Genomic DNA, 24,487 nt, shown 5'->3' with positions numbered 1-24,487 from the left:
AATATGTGGTAACCACATTGTAAAGTTCTGATTTAAGCATGTGGAGCCATAGAGTTATCTCCCCCTAGAGTGATAACTACACGAGGGTTTCCGGTGCCAACAAGGAGGGTTTAGGCCACGCCCCTTTTTTGTGCTAGTCAGTCGTAATGATTGACTAGATCAATAACATCAGCCATGAAAAGGGTTAAACAAGAATCATGCATTTCCAGTTAAGATAGTAATTAATGTTCATATTAAAGAAATGATGACTATAGTTTATTACTCTAATATATACTTATTATTTAAAGCAATTCAATACCTACCAGGGATCGCTAAACATATTATGGAAATGTTTACTTTTCCATTTCCATAAACATAAATATTTCCATAATTTTAGGGAAATGGATATGGAAATTTTATTTTAGAAATATGGAAATGGTATGGAAATGGAAATAATATGAAAATAAATTATGGAAATGCTATGGAAATGGAAATAATATGGAAATGAAGTAGGGAAATGTTATGGAAATAATATGGAAACGAATTATGGAAATACTATGGAAATGAAGTAGGGAAATGTTATGGAAATAATATGGAAATGAATTATGGAAATGGAATTAATATGGAAATGAATTATGCAAATTTTATGGAAATGGAAATAATATGGAAATGAATTATGGAAATGTTATGGAAATAGAAATAATATGGAAATGAATTATGGAAATGCTATGGAAATGGAAATAATATGGAAATGAATTATGGAAATGTTATGGAAATTGAATTAATATGGAAAATAATTATTAAAATTTTATGGAAATAGAAATAATATGGAAATGAATTATGGAAATGGAAATTGTGACATACACATAATCCCTGATACCTACATGACTTGCAAAGGCATTGAATAGATAGTGTTAAGTAAGTGAGTTAATGCAATCAGTTACTCATAGATAAGATAGATAGTCATACTGGGGTTGTATTACATTAGTGTGATGGGAAGCTAATCGACTGCCATCAACTATGAGCTGTACTACCCGAGTTATAAAAAAGTCTTTGGAAAGAAAATTTATTTTTATATAACATTTAATTACCATTCTAACTTTTAAACTTCATATCATGAGAAAATATTTTTAAGCAGTTTAAATGAATTAAGAGGAAAAAGAAAACAACTGTAAAAGTTTTCAAGCTTTTTCAAACAACTACAACTTTTAAATTTAATATCACGAAAGAAGTGTTTTGTTGAAATACATGTAAATTAGGAAGAAAAATGAAACTGCAAATGTGTTTAAATGTGAAATAATTAGCAAGTAATGGCTAAATATAATCTGTTTAGCTATGGTTACAATAAAAAAATGATTTAATAAATAAAGTAATAAAAAAGTCTATTTTATTTTTAAATAATTATAATTTAGTATAATTAAGTATAATTTATTTTTATTTAACATATAACAACATTTGCCACTCTAGCTTTCAAACTTTTTGCTTGCTTACATCAAGCAAAGATGTCCACCAACTAGTGGACATCTTTGCTTCAAGCTAGTCTTTGTATTTAGTTGATATGTATTGAAATCTAATATTACATGCAAGGGCTGTTTGTGGACTCAGGTGTCAATACTTTTAGTTGATGGCAGTCGATTAGCTTCCCATCACACCAATGTAATACAACCTCAGTATGACTATCTATCTTATCTATGAGTAACCAATGATATACAGCCCCCATGTGGGGGGCTGTATATCATTGATTGCATTAACTCACTTACTTACACTATCTATTCAGTGCCTTTGCAAGGCATGTAGGTATTGAATTGCTTTAAATAATAAGCATATATTAGAGTAATAAACTATAATCATCATTTTTTTAATATGAGCAATAATTACTATCTTAACTGTGGAAATTCATGATCATTCTCATGGCTGATGTTATTGTTCTGTCAATCACTACGATTGACTAGCACAAAAAGGGGCGTGGCCTAAACGCTCCTTGTTGGCACCGGAAACGCTCGTGTTGTTGAAGGCACAGTTATCACTCTAGGGGGAGATAACTCTATGTGTGGAGCTAACTCCCTGTTATGGTTGGAACCAACCGTACTGTAAAAGTACTAATGTACCATTGAAACTAATCTTTTATCCTTGCATCTAGCCATCTCTGGCTCCAAATGAACAAACAGACACACTACTTACTATACCAAAGGTTTTATCATGAAATTCTCTACAAAAAATAGATGTTTTTGACAAATTTATTTTTCAGTTTGAGCTGTTTTATATTAATTCAGAGTGACTCAATTGTATTTTAACTCATATACTGGCCGTCTGGTGCACCGTAAGAAATAGTTAGGTGTAAAACTAATCACGCAGCTAACCCGAAATGCGGATTAGTTGCATGGTCAGTTTGACATCAGGTAGTGCTAAGTACACAAAAATAGTTGCCATTCGTTACTTGATCAGCTATAGCTACACTCATGAATTCTAATCACATTTCATTAGCATACTGTAGAAGTTTCATCTCTTTATTGAGGTTTATGTATGATTACTAGCAGTTCTGCCCAGGAGCACATAACTCCACAATTCGTTGGTAGTAGGAATTTCTATCAATTTGGCAGAAGGCACCAAAATCAACCTTAGAATTAAAAATATATTAGCCAGTTGACTGGAGGCACAAAAGTGAACATAAACTTGACATTTGAAGTTATAAACTGGAAGCAGACGATCCTAAAGTTATAAACTATGTTCATTAACTCAAATAGTTGATTATACTGTTTAGTTGGTTATATAACACTTATGAAAGTGTTATTAAATTTCTCAGGTTTTCTGATGATAGAGTAATTTTTTAATTTACGAGTCAAACTGTTATTTGAATGTATCACCTGACTTCCTATCATCTGACCTGGAGAGCAAATATGCGACATTTGATGAACACCATTAAGGGACAAAATGTTATCAAACAGAGACACCATCTGCTTGCAATGCAACTAGCATTCTATGCAAGCGAGAGTAGTCAACTCCGATTATAATTTTTACATTTGCTCCCTTCCTTGATTACTTAATGGTTCGAAGGAGAATAAGGAGCCCAACAGACATAATTTGGTCAGTCATCAATTTCCAACCAAGTACTTTGAAACAGCTAAATGTCTTCGCAGTGGGCGCTGACTTTCGAGTCAATGCAATATCTACATAACATTTCACATATTGAAAGAAAGAGCCATACATTGGACTTACTATATTCATTCGTAATGCTTATTCGAGGAATTAGGAGGAATGTGGCAGCGTGGACTACGTGGTATATTACTACAGCGTGGACTAGGTGGTATATTACATGGCATATTACTACAGCGTGGACTACGTATTATATTACGTGGTATCAGAGTGACTCAATTTTAAGTTAACTCATATCCTGGCCGTCAGGTGCACTGTGAAAAATGGTTAGGTGTAAAACCAATCACGCAGCTAACCCGGAATGCGGGTTAGTTGCATGGTCAGTTTGACATCAGGAAGTGCTAAGTACACAAAAATATTCTTGGCAGAGTGCCCTAACAGTGTTCATCCCTTCAACTAGGCGGATAGTATGACGTTACATAATGAACTAGGTGATTAGGACTTATTATACAACAACCATTGGCAAAAACTATCTTTATTAGCAAGCAATGACCATGTGCTAGCGATATTTGAATGTGTTACCCACATGAATATTCACCTGACTATGATAATCAGCATCTTTAGCAGGTGTTTTCACAGACATCATGCCACGCTGCTATTGTAAACAACAATAATTCTGAATATAAAACTATGAGGTTTATGAGGAACCTTATTGGCTAAAACTATAGCTGGGATGATAATTGCTCTAGACCAGTGGTTCTGAACTTTGTAAGGTGGATAGGAGGCATGACAACTCGCTCGACATAACATCAGTGGTAAGATATGTAGTCACAAAGATGGGTGCTGCCCGATTCTATATATATATAGGAAATAGTATCAAAGGGTTTGCCTTGATTGGAGTACTTGACGACCAAGTCTGGTAGGGTCAGCTGGCTGTACAAAACCCTCAGCACATGCATGGTGATGCATATATAAAAACTGTAGCCCAAGTTCTATATAAATAGCTTACCACGTGTGGGCCATGATAACGAGCACTTACCTTATAACAACCATGTTTGGTGAGTGCTAAAATGTTTCATTGGCATTATTCCTGTAATGACTGTTCGGCACGCTGAAAGTGGTAGGTAGAGTATAACTCCAAATTTATGGATACACGGACTAAATAAATACTTTTCACATACTTTGTTGTTTTTGATATTTTGTAGAATCTGAAAGCACCTTAAAATGAGCCCAACGAAGTTGCTATGCTGTCTTAAAGACGAGCTTGTACAAAATTCTAGTAGATTTTATTCGAAAATATTAGTACTCTTTATCATTTGTGATTGTGTTTGATGTTTGAGGTGATCTGATTGCCAGGATGTTTTTAGATTAAAATCGATAAAATTTGGTCGCAATTAAAACGCTCATTCAAATGATAAAAATTACTGATACTTTCTGATAAAATAAACTACAATTTTGTGTAAATCCATCTTTAATGTAAACAGTGAAGGGGTTTTTACATGAAAAAACTATCGGTATAAATAGTAGTAAGCAGATAGCCAACAATCCGACAGCAACATGACCTACAATTACCGATCAATAGTAGCGGATCATTACGCTGCCAACACAAGTTCAACAGCTTTGTAAATCATTTAAGCTCCAGATTATATTTAATTGAATTGATATCATAAGTATATAATATTGTAGCCTATAAAATACCACGCCAGATAAAGAATAGAAATGGCCAAATACAGGGATATTTACTGATAAACATGTATAATTATCATTTCAGCTGAGTCAGCTATTTACAAATCCTTGCTGACTTAGAAGCTGGAGGTGAAGAGGTGAGCAGTAAATATGGTACCCAACAAATTACTTGCGAAAAAAATATCAAAGCTGTCCCTCTTGAGCGTACAAAGAGTTACGGATGCCGCATGGTGTATAGATACAGGAAGTATGTTAGAGCGCTCTATAATGGTACAGGGGGAGATAACTGCGCTTGTCCATGACGAATCAACTACGGATCAGCAGCTGGAGTTTCTACCACATGGTGATGTCTTGCATTCCGCTGTTTTTTCTTCGCAGAAAACTTTTGTTTTGTTATCTTCACGCTATCGACCGCCTTCATGGGATTCTACAAGTCACAATGCTAGCTGAGGTCAAGGTAAACCACAAACAGATCAATTAAAAACAGAAACTTAATATACAAACTGTGTTTGTAGCACAACTCATCTGTGAGGATATGAAATAGTCTGGCTTTATTTTAATTTGGACTAATTTGCTCCAAGAACAATTTATAATTATAATTTATAATTACTGAGCGATGCAAGTGGTTGAGTGGTGCAGTGGTTAATGCGGATGTCTACCAAGCAGAATACCCAAGTTCGATTCCTATATGATGCATTATGTTTTCAACCTCTCAGTGTGTCTACAGGCGAATGGTCAATAATGCTAGTTATAGAAACAGCAGCCCTTCAGAGAACCATAGCACAAAAAGGGAGGCAATTCCAAATTTAACTTTAGCATACCAAAGAAAACTAGCAAGTTGTTTTTCTTTAAACGCTTTTAAGAACATCTACTATTTTTGAAACTGAATTATTCTGAAGTTCTGCAAACAGCGAACCAGAGAGACAGCTGCCCAGAGAGACATCAGCCCAGAGAGACAGCGAACCAACTAAACAGACAGCAAACTGAACTGACGGCGAGCTGAACTGATGACAAACCAGACAGACAGCAAACCGGATGGGCAGTGAACTAGACAGTCCAAAAATCAGATAGACATGGAACCAGACAGCACCAAAGAGACATTCAACCTGGTCGGTGGCTTCTAGAGATACCTTATTCTCTACAATTAGCGGAACTGTGAAACAGCATAGACAAGGAGCGGAGCCTCTCTAAGGTTTCCATATGACAGCGCAAAGCGCGCAACAAGGCGCACGACGTCGTGCGTAGGCCAGTTGTGATGTGGGAACGTCAACGCACGACGATCGCGCAACGTGCGTACGCTGATCGCAAGGATCCAACAGAATGGATCCTTGCGACGGGTGCGCGCGATGATGTATCCCACAATACACCGCTCGACCTTATAAACCTATTCCACAATTCAAACGGAGAGCGGGGTTTTACAAAGAAATCAGTCTCCCGTACGAAAGAACAAGTCTGGTTTTCCTATGACATTGCAAGGTCGCAACGGAGGGCTGTTTTCCGAAGAAATCAGTCTCCTGTACGAAAAAGTAAGGAGAGCACCCACCCTGTCCAATGCAAGCATGGCGCCTACGCGCGCTATGGAGACGCTATGGAGACACTGCGTCGCAGCCCAAGAAATGCATTGCACGATCATTGCGATATCATATGGAAACCAGGCTTTAGACAACATACACGCATATACACAGAGCATATTCTTATAAACACCAGCTGTATGCTAGAAATAAAGTGAAACCATATTATATGTACATGTACGCGTTTATTTATTGCCTCTGGATTGCGAAAATCGACGCATAAACTATGCCCAGTCCTACTGACCAATGAGAGAATATTGTTGAATAATTGGCTACCAAGATTTACATTGCAGTTGAGGCACTGACCAACCGCTAGCATAATGTCAGGTGCAACAGAGACATCGTTATGGCTACACACATTCACACAGCCCTTGTAAGGTGAAGGCCATGGAATCAAAGATGAATTTTGTAAAATGAAACTACTGATTCTAGAATCATTGGCAGTTAGTAGCGTCAGTAGGGTTTGTGCCAATACCTTCGGTGCGATACTTTCACTAAAAGAGGAAAAGGTTAGAAACGATGATGAATTTATCGATACTTGACGGTGAATCCTTAATGAATGTGACTTGAGTAGGGAATAATTAAACGAATTTAAAACACTGGCCAATGCTCTCTCTGACCTAGGTTACCAGGTGAAGACCACGAAGACAAACATTGGATAAGATACGACATATCGCTAGCAAATGATAGATTTCACCGCTAAATAGGCAGAACTTTTCACCTCTCCAAACGCGACCAAATTCATTACTCACAGCCCTCTGGAGCCGTAACGGAAAAAAAATCACAGGCAAATGAAGATATATGATAGGCGATGATTTCGTCATTCGCACTCACATACAGAAACTTGGAGTTATCCACTACCGCTTCAACAAGGGAGCTGCGACTCAGCTAAAGCAGATCATCAGGTATTATGATCATCTAGCTGTGCTATCCGCGTTGCCCGGGTAATAAAAAAGTCTTTGGTCATCATACGGCTAAAATCCCTGTAATTACTCTACAAGTTGAAAGAGAGCAAGGTTGAAATCCAAACACCCCACTGGAATAGTGCTCTGCATCAGCTGCAGCACATCTGCATTTAGAAAGCCTGATTGCAGTTTTATTGAGAGTCTAGCAAGTAGTAATACCAGAACAATTGCTACTTAATAAACATAACACAGACAGCTTGTTACAAGGCAGTATAACAAGCATTACTAAACCATACGAACATAAGCGCTGGGGAGTTATCGGTTCGCCTCAACTAAACCATTTGAATAAATCTATGGGGATTCAAAAGCTCAACACACTCATTAAGGGATCCTTATATCAAATTCAAATCAAAGGTTTTTAACAGAAATTAGAAATATTTTTCTACTATTTGAGGTTTTGTTCGTTGTTTCAAGTGATCTGACTGCCAGGATGTTTCAAGATTGAAGTCGACAAAGCTTGATCGCCGTTACAATGCTCATAAGATTGTTCAAAAATTGACTGCAATAGTCGCACTTCCTGTTGGTCTCTCTCGTCATGACATCGACTATGGCATTAAAACTGCAGTATTATGCGGCTCTATTAACAATATATATTTCATTTTGCATTTGCTCATGATTGTTGGAACAAAACTTCAAATATAGCCTCAGATACATTGCTGTAGATGTTTCAAATGATTTAAAGATAAGTTGGTTAGAATTTGTCTGATTATTTTCCTCGGAATGCTGCATCAACATGTGTCAACAACTAATGCTGATGAGACCGCATATTTAACTCTTATCTATATATATATAAATCTCAGTATTTGTCATTTTGTCTTTTTGTTAAACCCTGCGTCCAGTTATAGCAATTAAAATCTATCAATGAAAAATTTGCACAGCACTGGATTTGATCTCGGGACCTCCAGATCTTAACAATTAAGCTACATGGAATACAATGGATTCATTGGGCAAATAGTTATTACATTGGTTAAGATACTCATGCTTAGAACGCTTGCTTGAGACTAATAACTAACACTGTTGACCGCACCGTTTCACGATTGTTAAGCTGGCCCAAAACACGGGTATTGTTTCAGTAGATTTTGGTAAAGATCTACCTTTCCAGGTAAGTTACTTAAATTCATTAGGTAATTATTCTATTACCCGTGCAAAGGCCAAACATTCACCTAGTCAACAATATACATGACTATGCTGTGTCATATTTAGAAAAGTCTGGGCATGTCTTTCTCTTCTGAGCATTTTAACTGATTAATTTAGATTCCAATCTCCTACCATTCAATATCAAAGTGAAAATTTGGTAATTTTGGCCTTGACTTGGGCACACAATAGTTGAGTCGGGGAGGGTCTGCTTACAATCGACAAGACAAAGTGTGACTATGAATCAGCAAAAGCCATAGTCCTAGATTTTTAGACTACGATAACAGAATCTTGCCTTAAAAAATGCCTCCCGCGTGCGCTGTTTTATCAAATTTGCTTACCGATTCTTTGATAAAGGTTGGTCACATATCGCTAAAAGTAGCATGAAGAGGACAACTTCAAGTTTATGAGTACGTGTGCCCAATCCATGGGCTAATTTGTCATCTGAAACCTCTCTCATCTGAAACCCTTTAGGGTATGCAGAGGAAATTTAAAAGCTCCTTAACTGATACAAATCCCAACGGCCCCCAATAAATCTCCAACTTACACAAATTATGGTAGTCGATACCTTGCATCAGACTGTTAGCTTTATCAGCTACCATGAGAAAAGTTACACAAATATTTAGACAGCAATTAACAATGACTGGAGCGTATCACAAGTGAAATTAGACACTGCAAAAACAACTAGCCTCAACCAGGCAATGTGCGCTCGACAAAGCATGCTAGATGCCACAAAACAAACGCAAGCAAAGCTTGGGTTTGTGGCATCTAGCATGACATCTCAACCTTGACATCCCTGTATAATCTAGCATGACATCTAAACCTTGATATTCCTGTATAGCAGCTTTGGTTGTTAAGACTTCAGAGGAGTGTTTTAAACGACTATTTTATTGTATATTTAAACCATTTGGCCCTACCAATGACACATGTAATGATCCCAGCCAACGGCCCAACAGTATGTGAACTACTCCAAAAAACTACCCCGCAATCTAGAAACTTCCATGACACGGCAAATCATCCCCAAGCTATCTGCAAGATGGAAACCACAAAACATCTGCAAGTCCAGCGAATTTCGTTACTCGCAAATTTTTATCGAACGTTTCATGCTTGCGTCATATGGAAACAGCACTTAATAATGCTGCGCCAACAAAGTAATGTGGCGAGAAATGCCATACCAGATATTCCATTTAAAACATTTTCCACACGTCAGTCAGTCCTATGTCGATTTGCGCAGTTCCACGAGTGCGCCGCTATGACCTCTGAAATACATACGCAGTATTTCGTTGTTGATTTGACGTTTTCAAAAATACACCCCCCCTTGAAACAGAGGTTTGAATCGCTTCGAAGAATTAAATATTCGACGTTTTGAACAATTTACATGCTACGAAGATGACAAATACGACAAAACGTGCATGTAGCATGTAACACTAGTGATAGAGATCCTTAAAATTCTACTAAAGAGCCAATGTTATCATCCAACAAATGTTCATTGAAACACTTATTACATGCACTATGTTTCCATGGTGCGCAGTACTGCGAAGCAGCCCTCTCCGAAGCCAAGGGGATTGTACGTTTCCATGCTGCGCAGTGGTTTTCAGCAAATTAGCAGAGAAGAGAAATTGTATAAATCGAATTGCCGGATGGAGACATGGAATCGATCATGGATACCGAACGTCAAAGACAATCTTTTTATGATTTTTTCGTCATTATACTTTTATTTACAATACACATTCACAAGGTTTTACAAACCTTAACACAATTTTTACAAAGTAATATATTTTTAATAAATATTTTTTAAGTAATATATTATTTAAACGTTAATTTAGGACTTGCCACCTATTTTTCGAAAAGTGTTGGCATCGATAATAAAGTCTAGGAAAGTAATCACCTCATCATCCTCGTGGGTGCAGACCATAATTAAATATAGGTGAAAGAAGATCGGAAGAATAGAAAAAAACAAGATTAGCGGGATAACATTTGTACGAATTTATGGCCCTCGAAGAATCCGTCTCTACAGCATGAGAGCTATGCGCAGCCACTGCGCAGTTGCTGTTTTTTTGCTGCGAATTTGCACTGGCTTTGCACTGATCAGTGCGCAGTGATTTCAGTGCGAAGACGCCGTTTCCATGATTCGGAGAGGGCACAACTCCGAAGCACTGCGCATCATGGAAACATAGTGATGGTAACCCAACATGCTCAGTGTATTACCTATTCTTAGCAGAGTGCCCTAACAGTGTTCTCCCCTTCAACTAGGCGTTACATAATGAACTAGGTGATTAGGATTTATTATACAACAACCATTGGCAAAAACTATCTTTATTAGCAAGCAATGACTATGTGCTAGCAATATTTGAATGTGTTACCCACATGAATATTCACCTGACTATGATAATCAGCATCTTTAGCAGGTGTTTCTACAGACATCATGCCATGCTGCTATCGTAAACAACAATAATTCTGAATATCAAGCAAAAAGCTATGAAAGGATATAGAAATTGCGAGGTTCAATAAAATTCTTCATTCATAATCAGACAGACTATCAAACTTTCTGATACATGTATATTTTCAGTTACCAAAAGGTTTTAGACATGAACTCTATATTTTATTTTTAGTTTATGTGAAACAGTCGGCTAGTTTATGTTAGTTTATATTTAGTCGGTTAGTTTATGTTCTGTAGCGGCTGCTTGGGAAGCACCTGCGGTTTTTGTGGAACCTCATTGGCTGAAACTGGGATAGCAATTGCTCTAGAGCAGCGGTTCCTAACCTTGTCACACACAAGTTTCATACGCGCCTTCACGAAGTGCTTCTTTATGGAAAAATGAAAGATAATATATTTTACATTCAAAACAGGTACATATTTTACTGCTATGCAAAATAAACATTAACATCACTGTCACTTGGTTTGCATTGTGCGGATGATTCGAATTTGGAGTTGTGCACTCATTGAGTTATTGCGCAATAAGTGTTTCAATGGACATTTGCGTGTTGCGGATTAACGCGACTACTTTGTTGCAAACATTAAGGAATTCTATGGCAGAGGTCATAGCGACGCAATCAGAAATGCTCATATCAAAATATAAACAACTGGAGCATGAAAATGTTTAAAATGGAAAATCTAGAATAGCGTTACGAACCATTTCCATCTTACGCAACCATAAAACATTTGGTAAAAGCTTGCAAGCAACAAAACTTATTTGATTTGCGGATTTTTGTTGTTTCCATCTTGAAGTTGATGACAAAATGGTTAACAGCGTCATGGAAACAGCTTGCGTTCAAACAATGAAAACCAAGACAATGCTCAAACTCAAAACAAATTACCTAACTTTTCATAGTCTCGTGACCTAACAAATCAGTGTAACTTCTGCTGTTGCCTTTGAGAGACTTCTACCTAACCCCTGTGACTAACTCACAAAATCCTAGAGTATGATTAAACCCGGGTTGAGAACCCCCCCCCTAGATGATTCAAGTAAAGGTGTGGCATAAGATATTTCCTGACAACTCCTCTCCTTCAGTAATAATTTCGAAACACTTATATATTTATAAATAGAACAGGTGTTAGCAAGAGGAAATAATGTCATCTTGTATACAATTGGTTGTTTAAGTGAATTAGGATTGACTAACTGAATTTCCTGCATTGCAAATAATTACCCAACGAATTTGTGTAGCATAAGCTAGTAACTTGAGATTGTCTCAATCTTTACTATAATAAGAGCTGTAAAGCTAGCTTGACGATACATGTGATGACACGTAATGACGTTATGCAAATTGTCAAGCTGGCCAATAGTACTTTACAACTTAAGTTCTACTAAAGTTTACCGCAGAGACTGGTCTCGGGTTAAACGGTTATATCTTTGTTTTTTTCTACATAAATTTTTGCGCGAAATCCGTTATGATTACTAATGGAGCGACCGACATAACATCACAGCCAAGCTGCATAGACGGAAGAGAACAACTCCCTATAAGTGCAGCTGATGCATTGGGTGCAGTGCGTTTTGTGACAGGCTGTTGTTTTGCTCGCCATGCTCAACAGGGGACAACTCCGCAAAAACAACAGTTTGTCAAGACAGGCTAGGCTCAACAGGACCTCTACAGATGAACAAAATTATAGTAGATCTTATCATAAAGTATTGGTATTGTTTTAATTATTTGCGATTGTTTTTGATGTTTTGAGGTGTTCTGACTGTTAAGATATTTCAACAATAAAAATTGTTGAAATATTATTGTTGGATATTGAAATAAAATTTGAAATAAATTTGAAATAAAATTGTTGGATATTTCAAATTTAAATCAACAAAAGTTCATCGCGGTTAAAACGCTCAGAAAAAAATACATGAGAAATGACGTCACTAGTTACTATCCTTCGTTTTTTCATGACGTCATTTTATCGAAGCCGGCGATCTTTGTAGACAATTTTATCGTTAAAAACACGAAGCTTTTGCAATGAATTTTTGAAAACAATGCTTTTGTTTGCAATCTTTTTATTATACTATCAAAATAACACCAAAAAAGTACTAATAAATAAAAGAAAAACGATCGTTTTCTACAAATATGGCGGCTTTTTCGTGAACGAGCGCGTGTGCAAATGACATGATGACGCAAAAAAAATGATGGATTGTTGCTATAGTTCACATCAGCTATTGCGTTCAAGTTGAAGCGTTGTGCATCTCATTCTGTCGGTCTCTTTGCAACTATAGATGTCATAATCGCACTTTCACTTGATCTGTGTGCTTTAACTGTGATCAAGTTTAGTCGATTTTAATCTTAAAACACTCTGGCAATCAAATCACCTTGAACACCAAAAATAACCGCAAATGATAGAAAAATACTGATACTTTTCAATAAATCATACTAAAATGTTGTGCAAGGTCATCTTTAACCGGTCAAGACCACGTTTATTGAGGCTGTTTATTGAGTCATGGTCAATTATGGATGTAAAGTTTAACCAGTTACAGGTAAACTGATGCTTCAAATGACCTGAAATTTGGTGATTTCACATAAAGACGGGTTAACAACTTGGGGGTGGCAGAGTGTTTCACTCGAACATGTCGCAGCAGAATCTTCAATAGATATGACTGCATCTATAGCTGTTCAATAATAAGCTAAGGCTTTAATATACAGCGGCTTTAGATGTTTAGGGAAGATAACTCCGTCAACTAAACCAATAACACTTTTTACGAAAAACTTAGCAAACGACTTTCTAGCATTAAACTCTATTTATTTACTATTGCATATTCGACTAGCTGTCAATTTAACAGATAAAACATACGATTTGTGTAACAACGATACACCCGTAGCTAAAATGCATGTACGACGACAACGAATCACCGGTAAGCGATAAATATATGTTCGATTTTATACTCCATTGTAGCATAGAAACACAGAACCATAAAGGAGTTATTACGAAGGACTCTTCAACGAACAGAGAGGGTAGCCTAGAAAAATAAAAAAGCCCAGACCAATATCTGTTTATACTGCGGAATTTATTTATCAACAAACCTTTTATTTATCAATAAACCTTTTATTTATCAACAAACCGTTTATTTATCAAAAAACCTTTTAACAGTTACTTTTATCTTAACAAATTAATGTAAAAGGAACTTCTACAGAGTTGAGAAACGTAAAAGGGAAGCATTTGTCGTAACAACCACAATTTGTTAACAGCTCTATAACATATGTTATAACTCTATAACATGTGTTGTAACTCTATAACATGTGTTATAACCCTATAACATGTGTTACAACTCTATAACATGTGTTATAACCCTATAACATGTGTTATAACCCTTATAACATGTGTTATAACCTTATGACATGTGTTATAACCCTTATAACATGTGTTATAACCCTATAACATGTGTTATAACCCTTATAACATGTGTTATAACCCTATAAAATGTGCTCAGAACTAATATCATAAGAATTTATGAAAATTTGCAACACATAAATTTTTAAACTATATGAAAACCTGTTGGAATTTATATTTTAGGGCATGACAGCACCTTCAAAATGTCAAATTGATGCATGAGACAGCAATGACCTTAATGATACAAATGCGTATCATGCGAGTCATGGAAACATAGTGACTAATGATATGATACCTTAATAATACAAAAGCGTATCATGCGAGCCATGGAAACATAGTGACTAATGATATGATACTTTAATAATACTAAGCCAACACTGGCTCTGTCACTAATGATGCAGTTCACTACAGGATTATTTGAACGTTTGCTTGAATAATGAGCTGCAACCTAAATTCAAGTGACAAAGCAAATCTTGCGCTACTTAGTGCTAGGAATTATGGGTAGTGTGATACGAATGCAATATTTAAACATGATCTTGTTGAAAGTTGAATGTCAGCCATCATAACATAGTCATTGTGATATGTAACATGAGATGACAGGAGTTCTTGCTACTGTCAACAAGTAAGGTAGCTGCTTCTTCAATCTGTACTTTGAACTGAAACCTACGACCTTTGACCTGACAAACGTTCTCGTCATTTCCATGTGAATACTTTGAAAAGCTCCGCTGCTAACTTTCTAGGGAAATTGAAACAAAGATTCACATTTCATTTTTCCTACATCTTACATTTTGGTAAGAAAACTTATTTCCTACCAATCTAGGAGCACAATAAACTTACATTTAAACAGTTGCAGGCATCTTTATTCTCACTTGAAGAATAACCTGTTGAAAAACTGTTAAAAGGTTACTCACATAACATTTCCAATGATTCTTTCAGAAATATACACATTGCTGATAAATGTTCATAAATATCGTCATTTTATCGTTGTCGGCCATCTTTATAGACAATTTTATCGTTAAAAACACGAAGCTTTTGCAATGAACTTTTGAAAACGATGCTTTTGTTTACAATTTTTTATTATAGTATCAAAACAACACCAAAAAGTACTATTAAATAAAAGAAAAACGATCGTTTTCTACAAATATGGCGGCTTTTTCATGAACGAGCACATGTGCAAATGGCTTGATGATGTAAAAAAACGATGGATAGATATTTTTCTATCATTTGAGATTTCATTTGTTTTTTTTTCAAGTGATCTGAATCTCAAAATGCTTCGAAATTAAAAAAAAACAAACTGAATTACTTCAAAATCAATTTTTCACCAGTTGTGAACTGTTCAGACACCATCTCTTTTTCTCATGGTAGGTGTTTTGACAAATCATGAGGCCAAGGAACAGATTACACCTTTTTATCAATTTGTGTTCAAGTATTTGGCTTTTTCAAGACAAGACTCTTCAACACAAATATATACCTCTATACACATATATATAACCCTATATGCATGCACACATACACATAAATACACCGTAAATTTTGGAGTGTAAGTCAAAAATTTGATACCGAATTTCAAGCTTAAAAATCCATCCTTGACTTACACGGCAGTCACATTTCTCATTTGACACAAATCTAGTGAAATTCAAACTATAAAAAACCATCACAACTCAAAATTACATGATATGAGATATCATGTAATTATATAGGTATAAATAAATATAGGCACTTATTTATAAAATAGGAAGATACTAGTAAGTTTACTCAACGTGAGATTAAACACAAAAGTCCTATTTTTCACCATTCATATTGTCATCACTAGTATTCCTTTCTGGAATATTGTTTTTTTTTATTTATTGCTTTTTTCGTAATATCTGCCTACACGCCCACACTTTGGTAATCTATTTGGCACATCTTCTATCATCTATTCCTCCTTTTTCTTGCACATGAATCTGAACCTGGCAGAAATCTGTTTTGCGATATTGCTTTTTTAATAGATACACATGTATTATCAGAAGTGGCCGCTTCGTTCTATTAGCGAGACGGGCCTATATGATTGTGAAATGTTGTTTTTTTGCGCCCTGTGGTCTTCACTAGAACTACCTTCACCCTTTTTTTGTTAATTGTTGTACGGGCGAAGGTACAGAAAATGGGCGCTTTTGCTCATGGCATTTTTAAAAAAGCCATTTCCTTAGCTCACCTCTGATGCCGACTAAACTAATAGCGATCAATTGATTTGAGGCAGATAAGGGGGTCAACTTATACGACGGGTGCATGTCAAAACCAGGATTTTTAAACCAAACTTTAGAACTTGACTAATACGCTGAAATTTAGGGTATATATAAACTAGTCAAATGCACGAATAATAAATAATTACCCCTGAATGTATTGAATGTCATAACCATAATTTATCATTTGGGTACTGCAGTCTAATGGTCAAGCTCAGCGTCTGTAGATCTGGGGGTTCCAAGATCGAATCTGGTGTGATGCGGATTTTTCATTGCTAGATTTCAATCGCTGTGCTGGACACAGGGATAACCACCAATAGCAAAACACTGAGATTATATCTATAAAAGGATATATACTGGCAAACAGCCAATCTTACAACTACTGTACTTACAGCAGCCTCGCTGTAAATCTGATACACATAACCTTGTCACGCATAATAATAATAATAATAATATAAGAGAGCAGGTAATCAAATGTATGATTACATTGTGAGAGAGGGAACTCAATCAACACTACAGCTAGCTAGTATGACAATATTCTTAGCTATTGCATAAAGGAAAGGACCATGAAGATGCCCTGAGAACAGCCTTTATGGGAGGTTCAGTGGCCCACAGACGTCTAAAAACACCTTTAACTGGGAAAATGGTTCTCTTCGATGCTCGTACCAGCTACCTACTACAGATTAGCCGAGTCAATGTTTCCTCTACGACCTGATTAGTAGAGAGTTGATAAATGAAGGTGAACCATTGCAGAGACGCGATTTGTAAAGCCTTCCTACCCCAGAAACACTAAATCCGTTGTATATTCAGCAACAAAGAGCAATGTGCTCTAATGATTACATTTTGGTTTTTGAATGGTTTCCTCGCTATAAAGGGCAGAGGTGTCAGCGGAGGTTTAATAAACATGCTGCCGCTATAACAACATCCCCTGTTATCATGCTAAGAGATTCTCAGATACTCATAGATTGACATGAACGGTATATGGCACTCGAAACAAAATTAACTCAATACCAAATTTTTAAGAACAATATAAAATACCCTCTGAACAGAGGGTATTTCATAGATACCCTCTGAACAGAGTATCTATGAAATCTATGAAATCTATCTATGTACCTATGAAATAGCAATTATTTTACTTATCTACATCCATCACGATCAACACTGAAAATAAATGGTTGCTACATCTTACACAGAAGACTTCCTCGTGATAATATAAATAGAATGTTAGTGTGTAGGTGTACAAATATTCTAAGGCCCGCAGCTTCAGCCGTAAAGGACTTACAGGTGAAATACCACTCATTCTCTATGCTATAATAGAACCTTAAAAATCTGAGCGGATACAAAAGCTTTTTCTGAGTTCTCCTAAAACTTGTTAAAAGAGAATGGTAAGAGTATTAATTTATAAATAATGAATTGGAATCATCTACTAATGTCATACTCTCTACTCAGGGGTTTAAAATAACACTAGTTGCATCAACACATTATATACTAAACAAACATGGCGACAAAAGTGAAAGATACAGCTCACACCCTTATGAACAACAGTACTGAGCATAGATTTTATCATAGCGGACCATTATGCCAGCCTGATTTTAAATCCGATCCAAAGCCTGCAATAATACCAAATACAACTTGCACTGATCACAAATCACCCGTGTGAGATGTGAACTAGGCCACATGTTGGATGTTAGCCACACCAAGAAAGGGTACTTATTATTACAAGTTCGAATCCCGCACAATGAAATTTTTTTCAAAATTCCAATCGTTGGTTCGGACAGACATATTGACCCGTCTCTATCTATCATAGGGAAGAATATTGCATTTATGTTTAAAATAAGGCCGGATCTATCATAATAAAAACAATTCACAGATGTTTTGTGCTAATAATCATTTACCTTTACGAAGCAGTGCTTATGTAATGACAAATTTTGGTGAGGAGTTCCCATCGATAGGTATAATTTAACTGCCATGTAAATAATCAATGGCTTTGCACTAAAAATTCAGTGACAACAATACAATAGGTCCATCACGAAATTGAAGTGAGTAATCCATTTTATTTTCAGTCAGCGCAAACACAAAGACCTTACAGGCCTCAACCTTGATTAGACCTAACAATGAGCCTATTTAATATGCAGATTTTAACATGATTCATCAGCCTAACACTGCCTCGCCACACCTTCTTACCTTCACCTTCCCCTCGTCTTCCTCTTCCTTACTTTGTCTGCTTCTAAGGCTGAAAACCCGTTTAATCTTGTCCATCTCGCGAGGTGACTGCGAATCCTGGCCAGAGACAAGCTTACGTTTGCCTTTCTTTGTCTTCTCAGGAGAACTCTTAACAGACTGCCCTAGAAATAATATCGAAGATGAGAATCATTCGCTACCAGCGCTGTCTGTCCATCAGCTGTCACTGTTTGTTCACCAGCTCTTCATAGCTACTAAATGTACGTGCGCCTCTATGCAAATTAGGAGCATCCGTTAGCCAATCAAAATGCTGCTTTTTATTCATACGGGAGCTCCGTAGATGGACGGTGTAATTGCATTATGTCCAAGGATGCCAAGTACATGTATATAGGTCCAGCAACCCCAATATCTGGCTCATGCCCAATTAATGTCTGAAATCCCTGCAGATTTGGACATCTCTAGGTAATAATAACCAAACTCAATGAGTCAATTGCTCAGAAAACACCCATTCATTATAATGTATGGACAAAACTTGTCACGCAGCAGTTAACGTTTGGCAATCCTTTGACAGAGATTCAAGTTACTCATTGGTTTTTCAATACTTTGAAACCTAATCTAGTATGAACAAGCGGGTACCCTGATCCTAGATTATATTAACAACTTTCCATCAATTGTGAAAGTACTTAGTATAGCACAAGCCCTCTTGAACTGAATACCATTTTGAATCTCCAAGCTTGCAGAACTCGATGAATATAACAGACAATCAAATAGTGTAAATATTTTTTCACACTTTTTAAAGAAACGAGGAAGAAACATAATGAATGCAGTATACCGAGTCTGACAGAGTGTATTTTTGTTATGAATAGAAAAGCAATTAGTTTTCATGTAAAGCTCTTCTTGCTGAGAAGCTAAAAACTTTGTTTAATTTTTCATCTTTTACTAACAAGAATTTTAGTCAGTGTTTCATTGGAAACTCATGTTCTATCAGCAGTCATTTTTTACTACTCAAAAGATTAGAAGTGCCCTCGCTCGGTATTCCAGTGATATCTCAATAACTAGTAACTCACTCGAAGTGAAACCTTGCAATTATAGTCAAAACACAGGCTACAAGGTGGCCAAATTACATAACCCTACATCAACCGGATGTACAAAAAAAACAAAGCGGATTTCGAATAGGAAAACGAAACTTAAAGTTTAGTCAGGCGTGGGATCTGGTTGGAAAACAATTTTTATGATTACCTCAGGCCCAGACTTCAGTGTCAACGACAATTATAAAAACCATAATTTCAGAAACATTTTTCTTCAACCAATTAGACGATTGAAGCATTATTTATATCATTAAGGCCCGTGCAACATTTCTGAGTATTTATCTGTTGTAAGAAATAACTTATAGTTTGCTAAACGCAGTAAATTACACAAAACAAATAGGGTAAACGTTGGCCTTCATCAGTAAATTGTGTTTACTTTCCCTTTAAGGCCGGTGCAACACTATCGCTCAAATCGACGATTATCTATTTGATTGTCCACAACGATGGGCTGCTATGATGTCATTTCGCGATGAGCAGCCAACGTAATCGTTGCTAGCAACGATGCGATGGACTTTTTTATATGTTGACACAGATGATCGCAACTGTTAGCATCTTGATTGGCTGTTTGTTAAACCGCATCGGATCCAATTTCAACAGTTTTGAAGATTGGTGTCAATTCATATTCCCCAGCATGGCAAAGAACTACGGGCATGATTAATTGCATAATCAGTTAATTAAAAGATAACAAAAAACCTGTGATATCACCAATGCACTTTCATAATTTCTAATTGGTTGTTGGTTAGTGACCACCTACTCATAGTGTGTACACCTTATCGTTGGTGATGACGTACAAACAGCTAATCGTTGCAGTTCATGACACAGCTAAACATTGATTTGAGCGATAGAGTGCACCGGCTTTTAACTATTTTCTGGTAGATTTGTCTCTCTTGTCAGTCAACCACAAGCAATACTTTGAATTTTTACAAAATGTAATTTATCTTCGTAGTCAAATAACGAAATGTGAGATAGAGTGGCAGATTATACTGAAAACTTTGCAAATTCAGCTGCCAAAAACACTCAATGGCACCAGAAGAAGCTTCAAGTGGATGCGGGAACAGTAGCCCCGTTGACAGCCCAAAATACCTGAGCACAGTAGAACCTTGCAGTACAGGTTAAAGTTGCTCTTAAAACAGGTTATGAAGCAAAATTTAGCCTTGAAATTAATATGAGAATAATTAATCTGTTCCACCACTAAAATGCCTGTTTTTTAAGTTTACTTTTTAAACGACTACAGTGCAATTAGAGAAAATATAATATGCTGCATTTGTAATATGAATAATAAAAGGGCAGGTAGGAAATAACAATGTTTTATTAGTCTATGACACCTAAACGTATGGAAGACTGTGCAACTGGGGATAGGTTATCCTCTATCATTAAAATCTCAGTCTATCAAAGCATCAACCAAGTAAAACAATTTACGAGGTTAAATATTTTCATCATGGTTTACTTCTTCCATTTTGAGTTTCTTATAGAGTGTATCGAGTTGTGTTTTTTACCTGTTGTGTTTTTTACCGCAAAACGTCATGGAAATAGTTAAAAGCAATGCTGATGAACACAGCAGTTGCACGGAGCTCACTTAATATTCATGGGTGGTTCTTTTCGACAAAGTTGTGCACTTCTTGCTGCGTTACTCTGTTGTATTAGTTATGTGCATGCCTAATTTTATTCATTAAAGGTTGACTTGCAACAAAATTCACATTACAGTTATTTGGTATCAAAAGGTTCACCATGTCTTACTCTGTTGTGTTGTAGGTTCAAAACATGTGGAAATGTGATTATAAGCTCTTAAAAGCTAAAAAACAAACAGCTAAAAAACCGCCGTAGGTTGGAATCCCTTTATTTTGATGATGTACTCAACTCGACGTGGTTATTGTTGTGGATGTTATCACGTGAAATTAAAGGCCAATAAAAGGCTCAATATAAAACGTCTCGCAGCACTAGTTTATGACAGACATTTTGGGTTCTACTGGAAAGCCCGTATCAAATATAGATGCTCGCTATTTTACAGTTTCATCCCAACTCGGTCTGATGATCTAGTCATAATCTGATCATGTGACCCATAATTTCCGCCAAATGGTGTGAACAACTTCTGCAGTTTTGCGACTATCACAGGTGACCAACAGGCTTCTCATGTTTATCAGAGGATGATATGCACTCCCTCAAGCTAAGGTTAAAAAATTAAACTAATTTTTAGGCTAGGTTTTGAGATATCAGTGCTCAAAGTGACAGCATTACATTAATAATAAAAAAGATGGTTTTAGGCTTGGTTAGATGGAAAATAGGCATGGTTTTACTGAATGTGTGAAGTTTATTTGTAAAAATATTTCGACGAATGAGGTTGCATGAAAGTGTAAACAAAAGCACATCGTGTTCAACTACATAACATTTGAGCCGTTATGAGAGGGATTCCAGCCTACGGTGTTTTCGTGATGGCTGCAATTAACTGCTCGTTTTTGAGTTTATAAGAGCTTGTAATCACATTTCCCCATATTTTTTGCCTACAACACAACAGAGTAAGACATGGTGAACCTTTCGATACCAAATAACTGTAATGTGAATTTCGTTGCAAGTCAACTTTAACTCCGCATGCTTAAATATTGGTTGTTGTCTTCTCATACTACATATGACAATTTTTACCTATGCGATATATCTCAGATTAGTTTCCAATGAGTACAGTACATATATATTTATATTACTTTATTGGCTCTAAAGTAATATAAATGTATATACTGTACTCACTAGAAGCTAGTTTGAGATATATCCCATAGGTAAAATATTACGAAGAAAAAGCTTTCTACTTGCCGGATAATCTAATAACAAAGTATTTGCCAACCTCACAAACATTAATTGATATAGTAAAAACATCCCTCCATGACTTAACCATCTTTTTCTTACAAATCGATAGCAACAGTTAGTCTCTTTTAGCCCTGGCAACCCCTGCAACTCACCATCGCTCGTAGTGCAGCTTTTCACTTGTTGCATCGGACACAAGTTCTTAAAAATGGCTGCTCATAAAGCGAAGTGCTTGCGCTGTGAGGTTTTACTGTATTGTAACATTTGAACAACCTTACAAGGTATAGACAACTCTTAAATATGGAATACAAATGCCAGACCAAACGCGCACTGTTAGCAGTTGCAAAGTGAACAAGCATTTGACACGAGCCTGTCATTCGCTGTCTTCAAATGACATAAAAACTGAGAAAAGAACGCCTTGAGTTCTTTTTACAGTAAGCGCTCCTACAATGTAAATAACCTGTTCCAGGAACATTTACATTACAGGGATTTTATGTTATAAGAACAGTAAACTACATGTATGTAAATTGCCTAATCCGTTTTAAGATCTTTCCAAATTCACCTCTTCGTGCATGAAAAAAGGAAAAACTTGACGTAACTTTTTTTATTTGTGGGCTCTACTGTAAATGCAGAATTATTGGTTTGCATCGACAACTCTTCTCCTTTTTCTGATCAATCTCAGTGGTTTATAGACAATTATTGCGACAACTTCACAATATGTTGATGGAGCACACATTTTCGACGTTTATTTACAACGATTTGCTTATTTTCTCTAAACAGCAAAGTCTTTTCTGCAAAGTAAAACTAATAGCAAATATTTTATGCGTCTACAATAAAGAAAACAACAAAATATTTTTACTATAAAAAAGCGGTACCACCTGTTCGTGATCTATCTGTATTCAGGGGTCAAGGTTAGGATAGAAAATAACTCTCGATGATACTCCAACTCGTAACATTCAGATCGGTAGGCCGCCACTGTAACACCTGCACCAATTGATCGCCTTCGAGTATTTATGAACGATTGCTCAGTTACCCTATTCTCTGTTTTGTCGACACTTCTGATAATCTTTCAAGACGAATTAGAATATCATGAAAGTTGTATATATAATAGATATAACACTATACGCACTTACTTTTTTTCTCGCAAGTGCTGCAAGATAAGTTACTATTCAAATAAAATTTGAGAACCTGCTGACATGACACTTTACGTTACATGAAATTTTTTATGTAGTAGGAAGCAAAAACTTCACATAAATTCTTTACGTTGTTTGGAATTCACGTTATAGGAGGTATATATGTTATAGAGGCGTCTGCTATACATTGAACAGATTGGGACAGAAACTTTAACGGTCTCCTCCCTCGAGATAGTTTTACCACGTTTATACTGTAGTCTAATTACAAAGATGAGACACAACACAAACAGCTGTAGGCCTACAAGTTGAAGTTTATATGGGTTGAATGTCAGTCATTGACCAGCTGCCTAATTTTATAAAACTCACACTAGTCCATAGAAGGGAGGATCAAATTGCTCATCACAATGTTACACAAGCTGTGATCCTCCACTTGTATAACTGATTACAAGGACTATAGAGCCATCCGCCCCAAAACCTTGAAGAAACAAAGCCTATTCCTGAGAAGGTGATACATTTGCTTTTACAACGCTAAGATGATTCCACAACGCACATTAAATAACATGTGATCACCATCAGTTTCCGAGTTTTTATTTTTCTTGCCATACCTAGCTTGACTGATTACAATAGAACTGTTACCGATTCTATATGGTGGAGCGAAGGCTAGATTCGACCGTAAATTTGATAGGTTATTTACTATGTGAAACACGTCACTGACGAAAACTCTGAAGCTATATTGTACGCTAGTGAAACACCTGATTGGAACAACTGACTTCTCTAGTAGGCTCAAACATTAACTCAAGTTAATTTATTCTGATAATTGCTCCATAATCGTCATACGTCGG

The 24,487-nt window shown here is 36.3% G+C and overlaps 1 protein-coding gene across 1 annotated transcript in view; it reads right to left on the bottom strand.

The window, feature by feature from the left end:
* Positions 1-4,705: 4,705 nt before the first annotated feature.
* LOC137404933 (p21-activated protein kinase-interacting protein 1-like) overlaps positions 4,706-24,487 on the bottom strand; it is a 30,211-nt gene continuing 10,429 nt past the window's right edge. The window contains exons 3-4 of the mRNA XM_068091161.1: positions 18,635-18,795; positions 4,706-5,185 (exon numbers count right to left, since the gene is read on the bottom strand). Of these exons, the coding sequence (XP_067947262.1) occupies positions 5,069-5,185; positions 18,635-18,795 (278 nt within the window). The 3' untranslated portion in view covers positions 4,706-5,068. The remainder of the gene's footprint in view (positions 5,186-18,634; positions 18,796-24,487) is intronic.

The sequence above is a fragment of the Watersipora subatra genome, chromosome 9 (assembly GCF_963576615.1).
Source record: "Watersipora subatra chromosome 9, tzWatSuba1.1, whole genome shotgun sequence".
In the NCBI taxonomy this organism is placed as follows: domain Eukaryota; kingdom Metazoa; phylum Bryozoa; class Gymnolaemata; order Cheilostomatida; family Watersiporidae; genus Watersipora; species Watersipora subatra.
The sequence above is the reverse complement of the archived record's forward strand: the minus strand, read 5'-3'. Positions and strand labels throughout refer to the sequence as shown.